A 16,849-nucleotide genomic window follows, 5' to 3' on the forward strand; every position below is an offset into this window, starting at 1 on the left:
TCACTGTCCTGGACTCAGCTAGACAGGGGTTAGGGGGAACTAGAAAAGGCTCAGCCCAATTTTCTTAAAGGGCCCAATGGGAGGACCTAGTGGACATGCCAGGAAACAGGAGAGCCCAGAGTACTCAGCCAATGAGGAGCCGGAGGAGAGGCCACACAAATGGGCGGTGTTCCCGCCCCTGGGGTGCCTGTACAGCCGGGCGGACACCCGCTCTGGAGAGCACATTCAGGTCTCCTTTCACCGCACTCTGTCTCCGAGTGTCATTAGAATTGGAGCTGGTGAGCATTTCTCACAGTAACTGTCTACAACGGGGTGCCCACAGTGCCCACCGCCCGGGCCATGTGAGGTCAGGATGGGGGAGCCTCGGTGCAGGCGGTGCCCATCGCAGACCTTGCTGAGGTGGCCATGGCCCTGCGTGTCACCTCTGCCTTCCGCTCCCCTCCGGACTCTGCCAGAGTAGTGGGCAGCACCCTGACCAAGCTGGGGGCACCCAAGACCCATCCCAGGTACCCTCTGCTCTGAGCCCAGCGGGATGTGTTACTGTCTGCCTGGGATCCAGCTGGAGGCGAATCAGTGTCTCTCCCAGGCCATTCCCAACCCCGTTACACAGAGCCCGCTCCCCGCACCCCAAAACCGAGGCTGAGGCTGGGCCCACTGGTCCAGAGGCAACTGCCCACGGGTCCTGCTCCCCAGTCAGGGCAAACCTTTCCCTGACCCTCTATCCTACTCCTAAATGGGGGGGGGGGGCAATCCAATTCCGGAGCTGGACATTGGCAGAGAAGGGCACCTGGGTCATGAGGGTAAAACGAGTTGCCAAAGAGAGCTGCGGCTTTATTCAGGAAGAGCTGTGGCGGGAGGTGGGCTCCCATGGTCCAACCTGTGGCCTCCTAGGCAAGGACAATGGATGCCAATGGCTGTGGCATCTGAGGCCCCTCAGAGTCACTTGTGGGGGGCTCATGGGGAGGGCGAAGAGTCGTCTGATGGTGGCACAGGATTGGCCTTAGGGTCATCCAAAGGGGGCAGAGGGGCAACCCCATCTCTGCTCACAGTGGGCAGGGCCTGGTAGGTCTGGGTCCAGTACTGCAGGTAGCTGCTCCTCAGGTGCTGCTTCAGGGACTGGCCGTCCATCTTCTTATTAATCTCCAGGTAGTTGCCATTTTCCTGGGTGTAGGGCTCCCACTGGGTGGGCACAGCCGAGGGGCCCTTGTTGGGGTCCCTGCACAGGAGAGGAAGGCTGTGTGGGTCTAAGGGCTCACAGGAGGCCTCCATGCTGACCCGAACCACCAGGGCACCTAACTGTGTCCTGGGCACTGGCTGGGCATGTATGTGTTCTGTGCCCAACCAGTAGCTCTATCCTCACACACACAGGGGGATACTAAGGCTCAGGGAGGTCAAGTGTAGGACCGGGGACAGGCATGTGGGGCCCAGGTGGCAGGAGGCCTGGCCCAGCCTCACCCCGCCTTACCCAGTCCTGGCAAAGTTGGTCCAGTAGGCGATCATGGTTCGGGAGACAGTCCTGTCTTGTGGCCGGTAGCCCAGGGGGTTGGCAAAGGGCTTCCCAAACACATACGGGAGCTCATCGGCATGGTCGGCGCCCACCCAGCTGGGGTAGAATGGATTGCGAGAGGGCTGGGAGAACAGGTAGGTGTAGGTCCGGGCACTCCTGAGGAGGGGAGGGACACGGCCCAGGTTGGCAGGGAGCTCAGCCGGGCTGCACACCCACAGCTGGGCCCTGGAGGGAGGCCATGGGGAGAGCAGGGCGGGGCCGGGAAATCCCCTGACTCAGACTCAGGAGGGCCCTGGGTCCCTGCACCCGGAAGGGAGGGCCCTGGGGTTGTGGTTCTGGGATTTCAGGTGCATTCACTCTTCCCTCCACAAAGCCTATGGAGGCGTCTTCCCTCCTTTTCTCTGCAGAAGAATGTGTGTTCCTCTTCGGATGGTATCATCTCTGCCTTCTGTGTAAACATTCCTAACTTAATTTTGTTTTCGCTGGAGGTTGGCCAGGTGGCCACTGGCGAAAGTTGTTGTGAATGTTGGCAAATAGCAAACCCACATCAGAGAGCATCACCCCAAGTTCTGTCTCCCTGAGCCTGGGGGCTGTGGGGAGGCTGCAGACACTGCAAGGGAGCCTGTGGGCTGAGTAACGGGGGCCTTACAACCTGGTAGACAGAGCACCTGAATTAACCTGGAAAGGAGCCCTATCAGTCAGTCTTAGAACACGTATACTGAGGTGAATAGGGGTTAAGTTTTCTTAAGTTTCCTTTGAAGGCCTGTGCAAGGAAGGAAGGAGGTGACTCAGCTGTGAATCCAGCAATCAGAACTGAAGCAGGGACAGACAGACCCACCAGGAGTCAAAACATCATCTCCTGCACATCATCTCCCCCACACCATCTCCCCCACACCATCTCCTCCACATTATCTCCCCCACATCATCTCCCCCACATCATCTCCCCCACATCGTCTCACCCACATCATCTCCCCCACATCATCTCCTCCATATTATCTCATCGTTTGATGACTATAATAGCTAAAGCCTGTGGACCCACAGAGCTGCACGGAGCACCCCAGCACCTTCACCTTCATAGCCCTGTCCCTGCACCTGCTGGAAGACAGGATTTGAATGCTTGTAAGCGCCCTGTCTTCTTAATTGGCTGGCCTTGTCAATAAATGTCCAGCCCTCCTTATTGGACACAGGGACAGGCAGCCCCAGCCCATCCTGGGGTTTCCCAGTAACAGGAGGAGAGCGCTGGAAAGGCTGCTGAGCTGGGAGGTGAGGAGGGGCCTTCTCAAGTCTCCTCAGGCCTGGGCAAGGCAGATGGCACAGGCACCACTGAGACCCCATCATGGCTTTCCCAGCCTCCCTAACGCCCTGTGCCACCCCTGGGAGTCCTCCTTGGGCAGGTGGGTGACCCAGATGGGCCTCCCCTGCCCTGGCCCTCACTTGGCGTTGGCTCTGTGCTGGGCCACGGCCATCTTCGTGGGCATCAGGAAGAAGACGTCGGTCTCAAAGTCCACCACCGTCTTCTTCTTGGCCTCCTGGGAGGAGTCCTGGGCCCAGGATGCTGTGTAGAAGTCAAAGGTGGCGTTGGCACCTCTGGGTCCCTTGGCCATGGTGACTTGGCTGACGAGCTTGTAGAAGTCCTCCCTGCAGGGACAAGCCGGCACTGGACCCTGTACCCGGGCCAGCAGGAGGCATCCTCACCCCCCCTGCTAGGGGCCTGCACATGGCCCGCTACTCCTCCTGGCCTCCTCCCTCAGGTGATGCCTCCACACAGGCGTTCCGGCTCTGCCCTAGCTCTGAATGCTACTCACCCCGTGACGGTCAGCTCATCCACGTTGATGGCCGGCAGGTCAATGCGGGCAAACTGGTAGCCATCCATGTTGTCGGTGCCAGCCATGTAGTCGATGTCGGCTGCGTTGGCGAAAAGGCTGATGGAATCATCGGGGATGAAGTCTCCATCCACCACAGGCAGGAGGCCCACGTAGTGCAATAAGTGGTCTGAGTGGAGAGCAGGGGTCCTCTCACCTTCCAGAGCCCCTTTCCAGGCCCTGGTCCAGGGGCAGCCCCTGTCTCCTCTGATCCAGACCCTGGTTCCCAGCCTGTCCCCCTGACATGGGCCCGGATCATTCTATGTCCTGGGCTGCCCTGGCATGTGGAGTAGCTTTCCTGGCCCTGTCTGCCCGATGCCACCTCTGCCCAGTGTGGCAGCCCGGACTGTGTGCACACTGCCACAGGCTCCCTGGGCCACTCCGGCCCGCTGACAGCACTGGGCCTGAGGTCCCTGAAAGTGGGTGCAAATGACTGTTTCTGCCCATTGTTGGGGACAAGGTGCAGCAGCTTCCCAAAGGGGTCAGGGCCCAGGGAGGATCAGAGGGAGGGATGGCGCCCGAGGCACAGCCAGTCGAGGCCATGGAGGTGACAGGGGCCCGGGTGGCAGCAGACTCCAAGAAACGCCATGAGCAGCTGGTGGGCAGAAAGCAGCCCCTCAATCCTCACTTCTTTGGGTGCATGGTCGTCCCCCCATGGGGAGCCCCACTCACACTCCTTGCCCACCAGGGGTATCTTATAGGCCAGCGTCAGCACCCGGGGGTTGGTGACCTTCAGACACTTGGCCAACTTGGCAGTATCATCCAGGGGGCAGCCCACATCCTTGGCGATCTGGAGATTTGGGGGGAAGATGGCCATGGAGACTGGGACAGGGCATGGGAAGGAGATAAACTGAGCCCCAACCCCACCTCAGCTCCCCTTTACCCTCTTGGCCCAGGAGAGAGGGTCCTTCTGGATGGCCCAGGGGGACAGCGCCACGCCGCTCTGGCTGATGGCTCGCCGGATGAGGCCCTTGTTGTAGGAAGAGAGGGTCTGCAACACACAGAGGTCCTGTCACCAAGGACTCGCCTCTCCTGCCCACCCGGTCTTCAGCAGGGTCAGCTAGACTGTCAGCTTCATGCTGTTCCCACAGTCTATCAGCTCCCCCAGTTCCCATCAGCTCCCCCAGCCCCATCAGCTCCCCCAGCCCCATCAGCTCCCCCAGCTCCCATCAGCTCTCCCAGCCCAATCAGCCCCCAATTTGCTCGCCACCATCACCGTGGGAGGAAGATCTTCCATCCCAGCAACCCCAGACCTGCAGAGAGACGCTGGCACCTCCAGCTGACTCCCCAGCTATGCTGATGTTGTTGGGGTCCCCCCCGAAGGCCGCAATGTTCCTCTTCACCCACGCGATGGCCATGTGCTGGTCCCGGAGGCCGTAGTTACCTGGGGCGGGTGGGGATCCATGAGGGACTGGAGTGGGGGAGACCTTCCTCCATGTGGAGACCCATGACAAGCCCAGGATGGTGCATGGCAGGTCCCAGGAGGCTGAGGAATGTGGTGCTAGAGGGGTTTGGGCTCAGGTAGGGCACCAGGGGCAGGAGGGCCAGGCTGTTCATCTCTCTCCCTGACACCGACCCTCTGCTGTCCGTCTGTCCTACGGCTCTGAGTCAGCCAAGTCACCTCCTCAGTGTGTCATCTTCTGTCTCTCCCTGGGTCCCTGTCCGCGCTCCCTGGACTCCGTTCTCCCTGGGTCCCTGCCTGGCTTGTGGGCAGCCTCTTCTCTCGCTACACCTGCCAATGGGCTTCTGTGTCTCACTGTCCACCCCCAGCTTCCTGCACTGCCAGGAGAATTCTGGGTCTTTCTGGGAGACTCTCAGGAGTTGTTGGAAGAAAGTGTTGCTGAAGGGCCCCCACCAGCTCCCTCAACCCCAGCCCCAGGCCCCGGCACACCTGGCAGGTGGGCGTCCCCAGTGCTGAGGAAGCCCAGCGGCCCGAGGCGGTAGTTAAAGGTGACCAAGATCACGTTGCCCAGAGTGGTGATCTCCTCCCCTTCAAACTCGTAGTTGTTGAAAAAGTTTAGCTCTTGGGTGGACCCCATCAGGAAGCCTCCTCCGTAGATCCAGATCATTACAGGCAGGTTCCTGGAAACTAAGGCAGGAAGCAGACCCAGTGACCCCAGCTGCCTCCCATCCCCTCTGGGTGCTTGTTTCAGGGATTTCAGCTCTGGAGCCCACACACCCAAGGGGTTAGGCTGGCCTCTGGCTGTCTTGGCACTTTCTACAGGTCTGGGGACCTGGAGGGCATGGGTTGGGGATGCACCTTCCTTCTGGCCCTGGGGGATCCAGATGTTGAGGTAGAGGCAGTCCTCAGAGCCCTTGGTGTCGTCCTGGGTGTCAGTGATTTGCAGGCATCGCTGCTTGAAGTCCTTGGCCTTCAGGGTCCCTGTGGGTGACCAGAGGGGCTGGCATGAGGATGGTGGCCCCACCAGGACCCCAGTCACAGAGGCAGCCCAGCACCCACCCCCCCACTCCCACCTTGCCAGCCAGGGTGCCGCTGGGCGTTCTCCAGGGTCTGTGGCGGGGCGGCGTAGGGGATGCCCTTAAAGATGTCCACAGAGCGGCCGCCGATGCCCAGGAGGCCGAGCTTCTTGTTGACACCCTCCACGAAGCCCCCTTCTGTGTGCACCACGCCCAGCTGGGGAGAGGGCAGGCTCAGGGCGCAGGAGGGGCAGGCCAGTGATGTGGGAAGACCCCAGCAGGCTCTAGGGGTTCAGACAGCCTCCAAGTCAGGCCTGCCTGCAGCTGTGGGTTCCTGTGGAACACCCGCTCCTCACCCCTGGCAGGGCCCTGAGGGAAGGGGTCCTGTAGGTGCCCCAGGCTCCCCACTCCCCCTGGAGAGGCCCAGCCACTGGCAAGCAGGTGGTTGTTACCCCCTCTCAGGCCCTGGCTCGAGGCTCCGGGTTGAACTAGACCGAGGTCCACACTCCTGGTCTGATGCAGGGGCTTTGATGGGCAAACTGGCAGCTGCTCAGGGCCCTGGGCCCTTCTAGCCGGGCCAGGGCCATCCACAGGCTGAGGGAGAGCCAGGTCCCTGGAGGCCCAGGAAGATGCCCAGATCAGCCCTGAGGGCACAGGGACCTGGGGCTGGGGGACCCTTGTGTTGGCAGAAGTGCCCTGAGTGCCCTGGAGAGCGCCTGGCCCAACCCTTCCTCGTGGTCTCTGACATTGGAGGTCATGGCGTCCTGGCTGTCAGCTGCGGAGCCATCGTGTGCGCGGGAAGGCAGGAGGCAGGGGAAGGGCCGGGGAAGCTGGGCTGGGGTGGACTCTGGGGGCTCTCTGGGCCAGCGCCCCATCTGCCTGCCCCCTCCACGGTGCCGTCCCAGGTCCCAGGCCAGGTTAGGGCAGCCGAGGACCCCTTCCGTGTCCGCTGGGCTCTCGCTTACCTTTGCTGAGCTCACTCCTGCCAAGCAGCAGACAAAGCCTAAGACAGCCAGCTCCGGACTCCCCATGGTGAGTGTGCCTACCTCTGGTGACCCTGCCTCTGCGTGTGGGTATTTATGGGGAGGGAGAAATCCGGGAGACATCCGGGAGCCGGGGCTGGCAGCTGCCTGTGGCTGGTTCCCCTCCTCCTCTCTCTGCCCCTTCCTTCAGGCAGTATACCTGTGGCCAGGATAGCTATTGCTCCCAGCCAGGCTCAGGGCAAAGGACATGCAATTGTGGGTACACACACCCTAAGACAGACACACACACACACGTGCACGGGTGCTGGGATAGTCCGCCATGCCCAGGACCTCCTGATCTTGTGCCTGGTACACACAGTGCACCTGGGCCGGTCACCAGGAATAGTCAGGTGGCCCAGTCCAGGCGACAGGGACCCAGCTGGGTGCACAGGGCCCCGCATGGGGGCTCCTTTACAAGGACCTGGGCTCCCCCAGAGAAGTGGGCCTGTTTCCCTCCAGGCCCTGCCTGGCCCCCAGCTGAGCTCCGGACCTCAGCAAAGGGAGGTCATAGGGCATGGGCGTGTGGCTTCCGGGACAGAGAGGGCTGTGTGCGCCTGGGCAGCCACGTGGTGAGCCTGGGTCCGAGGGCCCACTGGGGAACAGTCTATGCTGGGTGTGGAGACCCAGAGCAGCACTAAATTGAAGTCTTATAAATTATTAAAGTATTTTATGTTCTGTATATTTTTCCCGATGGTGTAAAAAAAAAAAAAAATATATATATATATATATATATATATATATATATATATATATATATATATATACCGTGTTTCCCTGAATAAGACATCCTCCGAAAATAAGACCTAGTTCATGGAAAGATAAGAAATCCCCTGAAAATAAGACCTAGCCTAACTTTGGGAGAAAAATTAATATTAGACACTTTCTTATTTTCGGAGAAATACGATATATATATATAGCCAAGAAGAAGGGAGAGGGAGTGAGAAATAGAAACATCAATGATGAGAGAGAATCATTGATTGGCTACTTCCTCCATGCCCCCTACCAGGGCCCAAGCCCTCTACCCAGGCATGTGCCCTTGACCTGAATCAAACCTGGAACCCTTCAGTCCTCAGGCTGAGCAAAACTGGCTAGGGTTTACACACATTTTCAAAAAATAATCATGCAAGGACCAACTCCTGACCAGGACGGGGCTGCCTGCCTTTGGAGGAAGAGGGGAGTGTGGCTGGGCGTGTGGTTTCTGCTGCCCAGGAGGAGGAATTCCTGGATTTCAAGTTCAGACGGGAACCCACCAGCACTAAGGTGGGGATTGTGGACAGATCAGAGCCTGCCACTGGAAAGGCCAGGCGGGTTACTGGTCAGTGGCCACTGTGGGGGGACTTTGCATCCTGTCCTCCAGGGGCCGGGCCTTCCTTTCCCGATTGGAAGCCTCAGGGAACCCTGTCCTGGGAAGGCCTCTCTGGCGGCTTTGTGTCTGGGAAAATGTGGAGAGTGGCTACAGTGTTTGGATAGGTTCTAGCCTCAGACTAATGAGAGGGCAGGTCCTCTCATGGCAAAGCCACGTGCAAGTCCCACTTGGAGGGCAAAGCCTTCCCAGCACAATTATAGCCAAAGGCTGTGGTTGAAGTCCTAACCTGTGGTCCCGTGGCTAAGTGAGGTAAGCTGCAGGAAGTGTAGCAAGTGCTGCCAAAACAAAGCTTGATAGAGTTCAGGTGCATGTAATCCAGTAGATTCCCAATCCAAGAGAACAATGTAAACATCTTGAGCACTTTCCCTGGTGCAATCTGAATATAAAATAAAGACTTGGCTTGCAGGCTATGGCACTGTCTCTCCATCAGTCCCACCTAGCCCCAGCTTTATTCTCTTGTCTCTGTTCTTTAATATCCACACCATCCTCCCCCCACTTACCCCCACCCCCCTGGCAGTGCTGAGCCAGACACAGGGAAGGATTTCTGATGCAGCTTATTTAAGGCCACAGCTAAACCCTGGCAACCTGGAGCTGCAGCTCCTCTCAGGCTTCATTTCACCCAGGGCCAGGCCTTGGACCGCCCCTCTTGCTCTGGGGGCACGTGGTCTGAGGAGTCCCAGGTGAGTGTGGGTTTGCAGGATAAACGTGCTGATTCCTGCCCCCTGGCTCCCCTCTGGCCCAGAGGAACCAGGGCTGTGAGGTCTGAGGTCCCGTCTCAGGCAGTCACCAGTTTAGACTCACTGTCCTGAAGGTAGACGGGCTGGAGCCCTGAGAGCCCCCAGGCCCTGGCTGGCTGCCCTCATTGTCCAGGTCTGTGCTGTGCTTCTGCCATGGGAGGTGGGCGATGGGAACCTTTGGTGGGGGAGGTGGAAGGATGGGGCAGGGCGGGCAGGGAGGAATAGCACCAACACTGCCCGCTGTCCCACCGCCTGGCCAGGAAACACTGGACCGTGTGCATCAGGGTGGTCTGCTGATCCCTGGAGCTGTCCCTGCCATACACACCGCCCCCCCCCCCACTACTATTAGAAACCTTCTCTCCTCAAAGCCCTCACACACGCTCTGAGCTGACACTGTGAGCTTTCGAGTCTCAGACCTGGGCTTGAGTCCGCACTGTGAGAGCCTGGGGCACAGGGCCCTTTTGGAGCCTTGGCACTGTAGGAAATGGCCAGTACGGCCAGCTTCTGATGGGAGCGGTGGCTGAATCACCCCAGGAACAGAGAAGGCAGGGGGAGGGACCAGGATGTGCGACCAAGGACCCATGGGCGTGGGCCAGCATCATTTTGGGCACACTGGAGGGACCGGCCTCAGCTAGACAGGGGTTGGGGACAACTAGAAAAGGCTCCGCCCAATTTTCTTAAAGGGCCCAATGGGAGGAACTAGTGTACAGTGGACATGCCAGGAAACAGGTGAGCCCAGAGTACTCAGCCAATGAGGAGCCAGAGGAGGGGCCTGGGGGTGCCTGTACAGTCGGGCAGACACCCGCTCTGGAGAGCACATTCAGGTCTCCTTTCACCGCACTCTGTCTCCGAGTGTCATTAGAATTGGGACAGGTGAGCATTTCTCACAGTAACTGTCTACAACGGGGTGTCCACAGTGCCCACCTCCCGGGCCATGTGAGGTCAGGATGGGGGAGCCTCGGTGCAGGCGGTGCTCCGTCCCAGACCTTGCTGAGGTGGCCATGGCCCTGTGTGTCACCTCTGCCTTCCGCTCCCCACCAGACTCTGCCAGAACAGCGGGCAGCACCCTAGCTCAGTGGGGGCACCCGAGGCCCAGCTTAAGTACCCTCTGCTCTGAACCCAGCGGGATGCGTTACTGTCTCTGCCTGGGATCCAGCTGGAGGCGAATCAGTGTCTCTCCCAGGCCATTCCCAGACCCGGTTCCCCACACCCCAAAATCGAGGCTGAGGCTGGGCTCACTGGTCCAGAGGCAACTGCCCACGGGCCTGCTCCCCACTCAGGGCTGACCCTTCTCTGACAATCTCTCTCCTCTTATAAGGGGCACCCCACTTCGGTGCCGGACTTGGGCAGAAATTGTGTGGTGGCTGAGGTCATGAGGGCAAAGCGGGTTGCCAGAGAAAGAAGCGGCTTTATTTGGAAAGTACTGGGGTGGGAGGTGGCCTCTTGGGCAAGGACATTAGAAGCCCATGGCTGCACATCTGACTCAGAGTCAGCAGTGGGGAGCTCAAGGAAAGGCCGTAGAGTCATCTAAAGGCGGCGGGGGTCCGGTCCTGTTTCTGCTCACGGTGGGCAGGGCCTGGTAGGTCTGGGTCCAGTACTGCAGGTAGCTGCTCCTCAGGTGCTGCTTCAGGGACTGGCCGTCCATCTTCTTGTTAATCTCCAGGTAGTTGCCATTTTCCTGGGTGTAGGGCTCCCACTGGGTGGGCACAGCCGAGGGGCCCTTGTTGGGGTCCCTGTACAGGAGAGGAAGGCTGTGTGGGTCTGAGGGCTCACGGGAGGCCTCCATGCTGACCCAAACCACCAGGGCATCTAACTGTGTCCTGGGCACTGGCTGGGCATGTACGTGTTCTGTACCCAACCAGTACCTCTATCCTCACACACAATAGAGGTTACTGAGGCTCAGGGAGGTCAAGTGTAGGACCGGGGACAGGCATGTGGGGCCCAGGTGGCAGGAGGCCTGGCCCAGCCTCACCCCGCCTTACCCAGTCCTGGCAAAGTTGGTCCAGTAGGCGATCATGGTTCGGGAGACAGTCCTGTCTTGGGGCCGGTAGATCAGGGGGTTGTCGTAGGGCTTCCCAAACACATACTGGAGGTCAGTGGAATGCACCGCGCCCACCCAGCTGGGTAACAATGGAATTCGATTGGGGTGGGAGAACAGGTAGGTGTAGGTCCGGGCACTCCTGAGGAGGGGAGGGACATGGCTCATGTTTTTAGGGAGCTCAGCTGGGCAGCCCACCCAGAGCAGGGCCCTGGAGGGAGGCCATGGGGAGAGCAGGGCGGGGCCGGGAAATCCCTGACTCAGACTCAGGAGGGCCCTGGGACCCTGCACTTGGGATGGGAAGGCCGTGGGGTTGTGGTTCTGGGATTTCAGGTGCATTCACTCTTCCCTCCACAAAGCCTATGGAGGCGTCTTCCCTCCTCTCTGCACATGAATGGGTGTCTTCGTCGGGAACACACCTGTCCCGCCCAAGGAAGAGCTCGACTTCCTGTAGTTGGGACCAGCTTTCTGCCTGCACTTCCTAGGCATCGTGTCCTCTGCCTTCCGAGGAAGCATCCCTACCTTCCTTTTTGTTTTCCCTGGAGCTTGACCAGGCGGCCACAGGCCAGAGTTGTTTTGAATGTTGGCCAACTCCAACCCACATCAGAGATCATCGCCCCATGTTCTGTCTCCCTCAGACTGGGGGCTGGAGGGTGGCTGCAGACACTGCAGGGGAGGCCTGGGGGCTGAGTGACTGGGGCCTTACAACCTGGTGGATAGAGCACCTGAATTAACCTGGAAAGTAACCCTATCAGTTTCAGTCTTAGAACATTTATACTGATGTGAATAGGGGTTAAGTTTTCTTAAATTTCCTTTGAAGGCCTGTGCAAGCCTGAAAGAGGTGACTCAGCTGTGAATCCAGCAACCAGAACCAGTAAGCAGGGACAGGTAGACCCACCAGGGGTCAGAACATCATCTCCTCCACATCACCTCCCCCACATCATCTCCCCCACATCATCTCCTCAACACCATCTCCTCCACATCATTTCACCCACATCATCTCCTCCACATCATCTCATCGAGTGATGACTACAATAGCTGAAGTCTGCTGACCCCCAGTGCTGCACGTAGCACCCCAGTCCCTTTTTCTTTATAGTCCTGTCCCTGCACCTGCTGGAAGAAAGGATTTGAATGCTTGTAGGCGCCCTGTCTTCTTGGTTGGATGGCCTTGTCAATAAATGCCTCAAGGATTCCATCCAGCCTTCCTTATTGAACACAGGGACAGGCAGCCCCAGCCAAACCTGGAGTTTCCCAGTAACAGGAGGAGGGTTTGGAAAGGCTGCTGAGCTGGGAGGTGAGGAGGGCCCTTCTCAAGTCTCCTAGGGCCTGGGCAAGGCAGATGGTACAGGCACCACTGGGACCCCATCATGGCTTTCCGGGCCCCTCTGACCCTTGCGTAACACACAGGCTTCGCCAGGAAGGTGTGTGACCAACTTGGGCCTCCCCATGCCCAGGTCCTCACTTAGCGTTGGCTCTGTGCTGGGCCACGGCCATCTTCGTGGGCATCAGAAAGCTAATGTCGGTCTCTAAGTCCACCACCGTCTTCTTCTTGGCCTCCTGGGAAGAGTCCTGGGCCCAGGACGCCGTGTAGAAGTCAAAGGTGGCGTTGGCACCTCTGGGCCCCTTGGCCATGGTGAGCCCTCTGACCAGCTTGTAGAAGTCCTCCCTGCAGGGACAAGCCGGCACTGGACCCTGTACCTGGGCCAGCAGGAGGCATCCTCACCCACCCTGCTAGGGGCCTGCACATGGCCCGCTACTCCTCCTGGCCTCCTCCCTCAGCTGATGCCTCCCCAAGAGGCCTTCCAGGACTGCCCTGGCCCGGGCTACTCACCCGGTGATGGTCAGTATGACCACGTTGACGGCCGGCAGGTCAATGCTGGCAAAAATGTGGCCGTCCATGTCATTCGTGCCAGCGATGTAGTCGATGTCGGCCGCATTGGCGAAAAGGTTGATGGGGTCATCGGGGATGAAGTCTCCATCCACGACAGGCAAGAGGCCCCCGTAGAGCAGGGCAGGGTCTGAGTGGAGAGCAGGGGTCCTCACACGTGGAAGGTTCTAGATCCCCTGCCAGGCCCCAGGCCCAGGGGCAGTCCTTTTATCCTCTGATCCAGACCCGGGTCCCCAGCCTGTCCCCCTGACATGGGCCCGGATCATTCTATGTCCTGGGCTGCCCTGGCATGTGGAGCAGCTCTCCTGGCCCTGTCCGCCCAATGCCACCTCTGCCCAGTGTGGCAGCCCGGACTGTGTGCACACTGCCACAGGCTCCCTGGGCCACTCCGGCCCGCTGACAGCACTGGGCCTGAGGTCCCTGAAAGTGGGTGCAAATGACTGTTTCTGCCCATTGTTGCGGACAAGGTGCAGCAGCTTCCCAAAGGGGTCAGGCCCAGGGAGGATCAGAGGGAGGGATGTCCTCTGAGGCACAGCCAGTCGAGGCCACGGAGGCAATTAGGGCCCTGGCGGCAGTGGGCTCCCAGGGACGCCATGAGTGGGTGACGGGCCAGGAAGTAGCCCCTCAATCCTCACTTCTTTGGGTGCATGGTCATCACCCCCATGGGGAGCCCCACTCACACTTCAGGCCCACCAGGGGTATTTTATAGGCCAGCGTCAGCACCTGGGGGTTGGTGACCTTCAGACACTTGGCCATTCTGGCGGTATCGTCCAGGGGGCAGCCCACCTTCTTGGCGATCTGGCGGTTTTGGGGGCAGACAGGTGGGTGAGGCCAGTGGCCACGGGGACTGGGATAGGACGTGGGAAATATGTAATCCTCCCATCACCCCCTCCACAGCTCCCCTTTACATGCTTAGCCCAGGAGAGAGGGTCCTTCTGGATGGCCCAGGGGACCAGTGCCACGCCGCTCTGGCTGATGGCTCGCCGGATGAGGCCCTTGTTGTAGGGAGAGAGGGTCTGCGACACACAGAGGTCCTGTCACCATGGCCTCCCATCTCCTGCCCACCCGGTCTCCAGCAGGGACAGCTAGACTGTCAGCTTCATGCTGTTCCCCACAGCCCATCAGCTCCCCCAGCTCCCGACAGCTCCCCCAGCCCCCTTCCGCTCTCCCAGCCACATCAGCTCCCCCAGCTCTCCCATTCCCATTAGCTCCTCCAATTCCCATCAGGTCCCCCAGCTCCTGTCAGCCCCCTATTGATCTCCGCTATCACCCTGGGAAGAATGCCAGCCCTCCGAGGGACCCCAGACCTGCAGAGAGACGCTGGCACCTCCGGCTGATTCCCCAAAAATGCTGATGTTGTCGGGGTCCCCCCCGAAGGCCGCAATGTTCCTCTTCACCCACGCGATGGCCATGTGCTGGTCCCGGAGGCCGTAGTTACCTGGGGCGGGTGGAGGCCCATGAGGGACTGGGGTGGGGGATTGCTTCCTCCATGTGGGGACCCCTGTCAAGCCCAGGATTGCACATGATGGGTCCCAGGTGGATGAGAAATGAGGTGCTGGAATGGGTGTGGGCTCAGGCAGGGCACCAGGAGCAGGAGGGCCAGGCTGCTCATCTCTATCCCTGACACCGTCCCACTGCTGTCTGTCTGTCCTACAGCTCCTAGTCCGCCAAGTCACCTCCTCAGTGTCTTATCCTCTGTCTCTCCTCGGGTCCCTGTCTGTGCTCCCTGGTCTTCCTAGGTCCCTGTCCCTGTTTCCTGGTCTGCCTGGTCCCTGCCTGGCTGGCGGGCAGCCTCTTCTCTCGCTACACCTTCCGATGGGCTCCTGTATCTCAATGTCCATCCCCAGCTTCCTGTGTTGCCAGTAGAATTGTGGGTCTTTCTTGGAGACTCTCAAAAGTTGTTGGGAGAAAGCAGTGGTGAAGGTCCCTCACCAGCTCCCTCAACCCCAGCCCCAAGCCCTGGCACACCTGGCAGGTGGGCGTCCCCAGTGCTGAGGAAGCCCAGCGGCCCGATGCGGTAGCTGAAGGTGACCACGATGACATTGCCCCGTGTGGCGATCTCCTCCCCTTCATACTGGTAGTCACTGAAGAAGTTTAACCCTTGGCCAGACCCTATGAGGAAGGCTCCTCCGAAGACCCAGATCATGACAGGCAGGTTCTGTGAAACTGAGGCAGGAGACAGGCCTGGTGACCCTAGTAATCCCCCTATCTCCTTTGGGTGCTTGTTTCAGGGATTTCATCTCTGGCGCCCACACACCCAAGAGGAAGGGCTGGGCCTATGCTGCCAGGGCACTTTGTACAGGTTAGGGGACCTGGAGGGCATGGGATAGTGTTTACACCTTCCTTCTGGTCCTGGGGGACCCAGATGTTGAGGTAGAGGCAGTCCTCAGAGCCCCTGGTGTTCAGCTGGGTGAGAGTGACTTGCAGGCATCGCGGCTTGAAGTCCTTGGCCTTCAGGGTCCCTGTGGGTGACCAGATGGGCTGGCGTGAGGTTGGTGGCCCCACCACCACTCTAGGCACAGAGTCAGCACCATTCCCATGGACCCACACCCACCTTGCCAGCCGGGGTGCCGCTGGGGGTTCTCCAGGGACTGGGGTGGGGCGGCGAAGGGTATGCCCTTGAAGATGTCCACAGAGCGGCCGCCGATGCCCAAGAGGCCAAGCTTCTTGTTGACGCCCTCCACAAAGCCCCCTTCTGTGTGCACCACGCCCAGCTGGGGAGAGGGCAGGCTCAGGGCACAGGCAGGGGAGGCTAGCAGGAAGTGGCTACCCCAGCAGGCTCTAGGGGTTCAGACAGCCTCCAGGTGGGGCCCCTAGTCAGGCCTGCCTGCAGCTGTGGGTTCCTGTGGAAGCCCTGCCCCTCACCCCTGGCAGGGCCTGAGGGAAGGGGTCCTGTAGGTGCCCCAGGCTCCCCACTCCCCCTGGAGGGGCCTGGCCACTGGCAAGCAGGAGGGTGTCACCCCTTCTTGGGGGCCAGGCTCGGGGTTAAAATAGACCGATGTCCACACTCCTGGTCCAACGCCAGGGCTGTGATGGGCAAACTGGGGGCTGCTCAAGGCCCGGACCCCTTGTGAGCCGGGCCAGGGCCATCCCCGGGCAGAGGGAGAGCCAGGGCTCTGGAGGCCCATCAGATGCCCAAATCAGCCCTGAGGGTACAGGGACCTGGGGATGGGGGACCCTTGTGTTGGCGGAAGTGCCCTGAGTGCCCTGGAGAGTGCCTGGCCCAGCCCTTCCTCGTGGTCTCTGACATTGGAGGTCATGGCGTCCTGGCTGTCAGCTGCGGGGCCATCGTGTGCGCGGGAAGGCAGGAGGCAGAGGACGGGCCAGGGAAGCCCTGGGCTGCGTTGGGCTTGGGGGGCTCTCTGTGCCAGCGCCCCACCTGCCTGCCTCCCTCCTCGGTGCTGTCCCAGGTCCCAGGCCGGGTTAGGGGAGCAGACAGGAGCCTTCTAAGTTCGCTGGGCTCTCGCTTACCTTTGCTGTGCTCACTCCTGCCAAGCAGCAGGCCAGGCCTAAGACAGCCAGGTCGGGGCGCCCCATGGTGGGTGTGCATTCTTTGGGATGACCCTGCCTCTGTGTGCGGGTATTTATGGGGCGGGAGCCCTCTGGGAGCTGGGGCAGGTAGTTGCCTGTGACTGGCTCCCCTCCTCACTTCCTCCCTCTGCCCCTTCCTCCAGGCAGTATACCCGGGGCCAGAATAACTGTGGTTCTCAGCCAGGCTCAGGGCCAAGGACATGCAAGTGTGGACACACAAACACTCAGACACACACACACACATGTGCACGGGTGCTGGGATGGTTCCCTTGCCCAGGACCTGCTGATCCGGATGCCTGGTGCCCACAGGGCACCTGGGCCGGTCACCCGGAATAGTCAGGTGGCCAGGCCAGGGCTTCAGGGACCCAGCTGGGTGCACAGGGCCCCGCATGGGGGCTCCTTTACAAGGGCCTGGGCTCCCCCAGAGAAGTGGGCCTGCTTCCCTCCAGGCCCTGCCTGGCCCCCAGCTGAGCTCCGGAC

The 16,849-nt window shown here is 60.1% G+C and overlaps 1 protein-coding gene and 1 pseudogene across 2 annotated transcripts; both read right to left on the reverse strand.

Annotated features, from left to right (window-relative positions):
* Positions 1–887: 887 nt before the first annotated feature.
* On the reverse strand, positions 888–6,818 carry LOC311630255 (bile salt-activated lipase-like; annotated as a pseudogene). Its single transcript, XR_014797078.1, has 11 exons — positions 6,753–6,818; positions 5,845–6,004; positions 5,630–5,752; positions 5,261–5,458; positions 4,623–4,753; positions 4,253–4,360; positions 4,042–4,159; positions 3,313–3,499; positions 2,942–3,145; positions 1,466–1,663; positions 888–1,216 (listed from the first exon to the last, which is right to left on the reverse strand). The product of XR_014797078.1 is annotated as a bile salt-activated lipase-like (transcript).
* A 3,598-nt stretch (positions 6,819–10,416) lies between these two features.
* Positions 10,417–16,375, reverse strand: LOC311630256 (bile salt-activated lipase-like; the record flags this gene model as incomplete). The annotated part of the gene is made up of 11 exons (XM_084899125.1): positions 10,417–10,645; positions 10,895–11,092; positions 12,413–12,616; positions 12,782–12,968; positions 13,519–13,636; positions 13,747–13,854; positions 14,146–14,276; positions 14,807–15,004; positions 15,178–15,300; positions 15,393–15,552; positions 16,310–16,375. 11 exons carry the CDS (start codon positions 16,373–16,375, stop codon positions 10,417–10,419), a joined length of 1,722 nt encoding a protein of 573 aa, XP_084755251.1.
* Positions 16,376–16,849: the final 474 nt, after the last annotated feature.

The sequence above is a fragment of the Pipistrellus hanaki genome (assembly GCF_964339955.1).
Source record: "Pipistrellus hanaki genome assembly, chromosome: 11".
Lineage (NCBI taxonomy): Eukaryota > Metazoa > Chordata > Mammalia > Chiroptera > Vespertilionidae > Pipistrellus > Pipistrellus hanaki.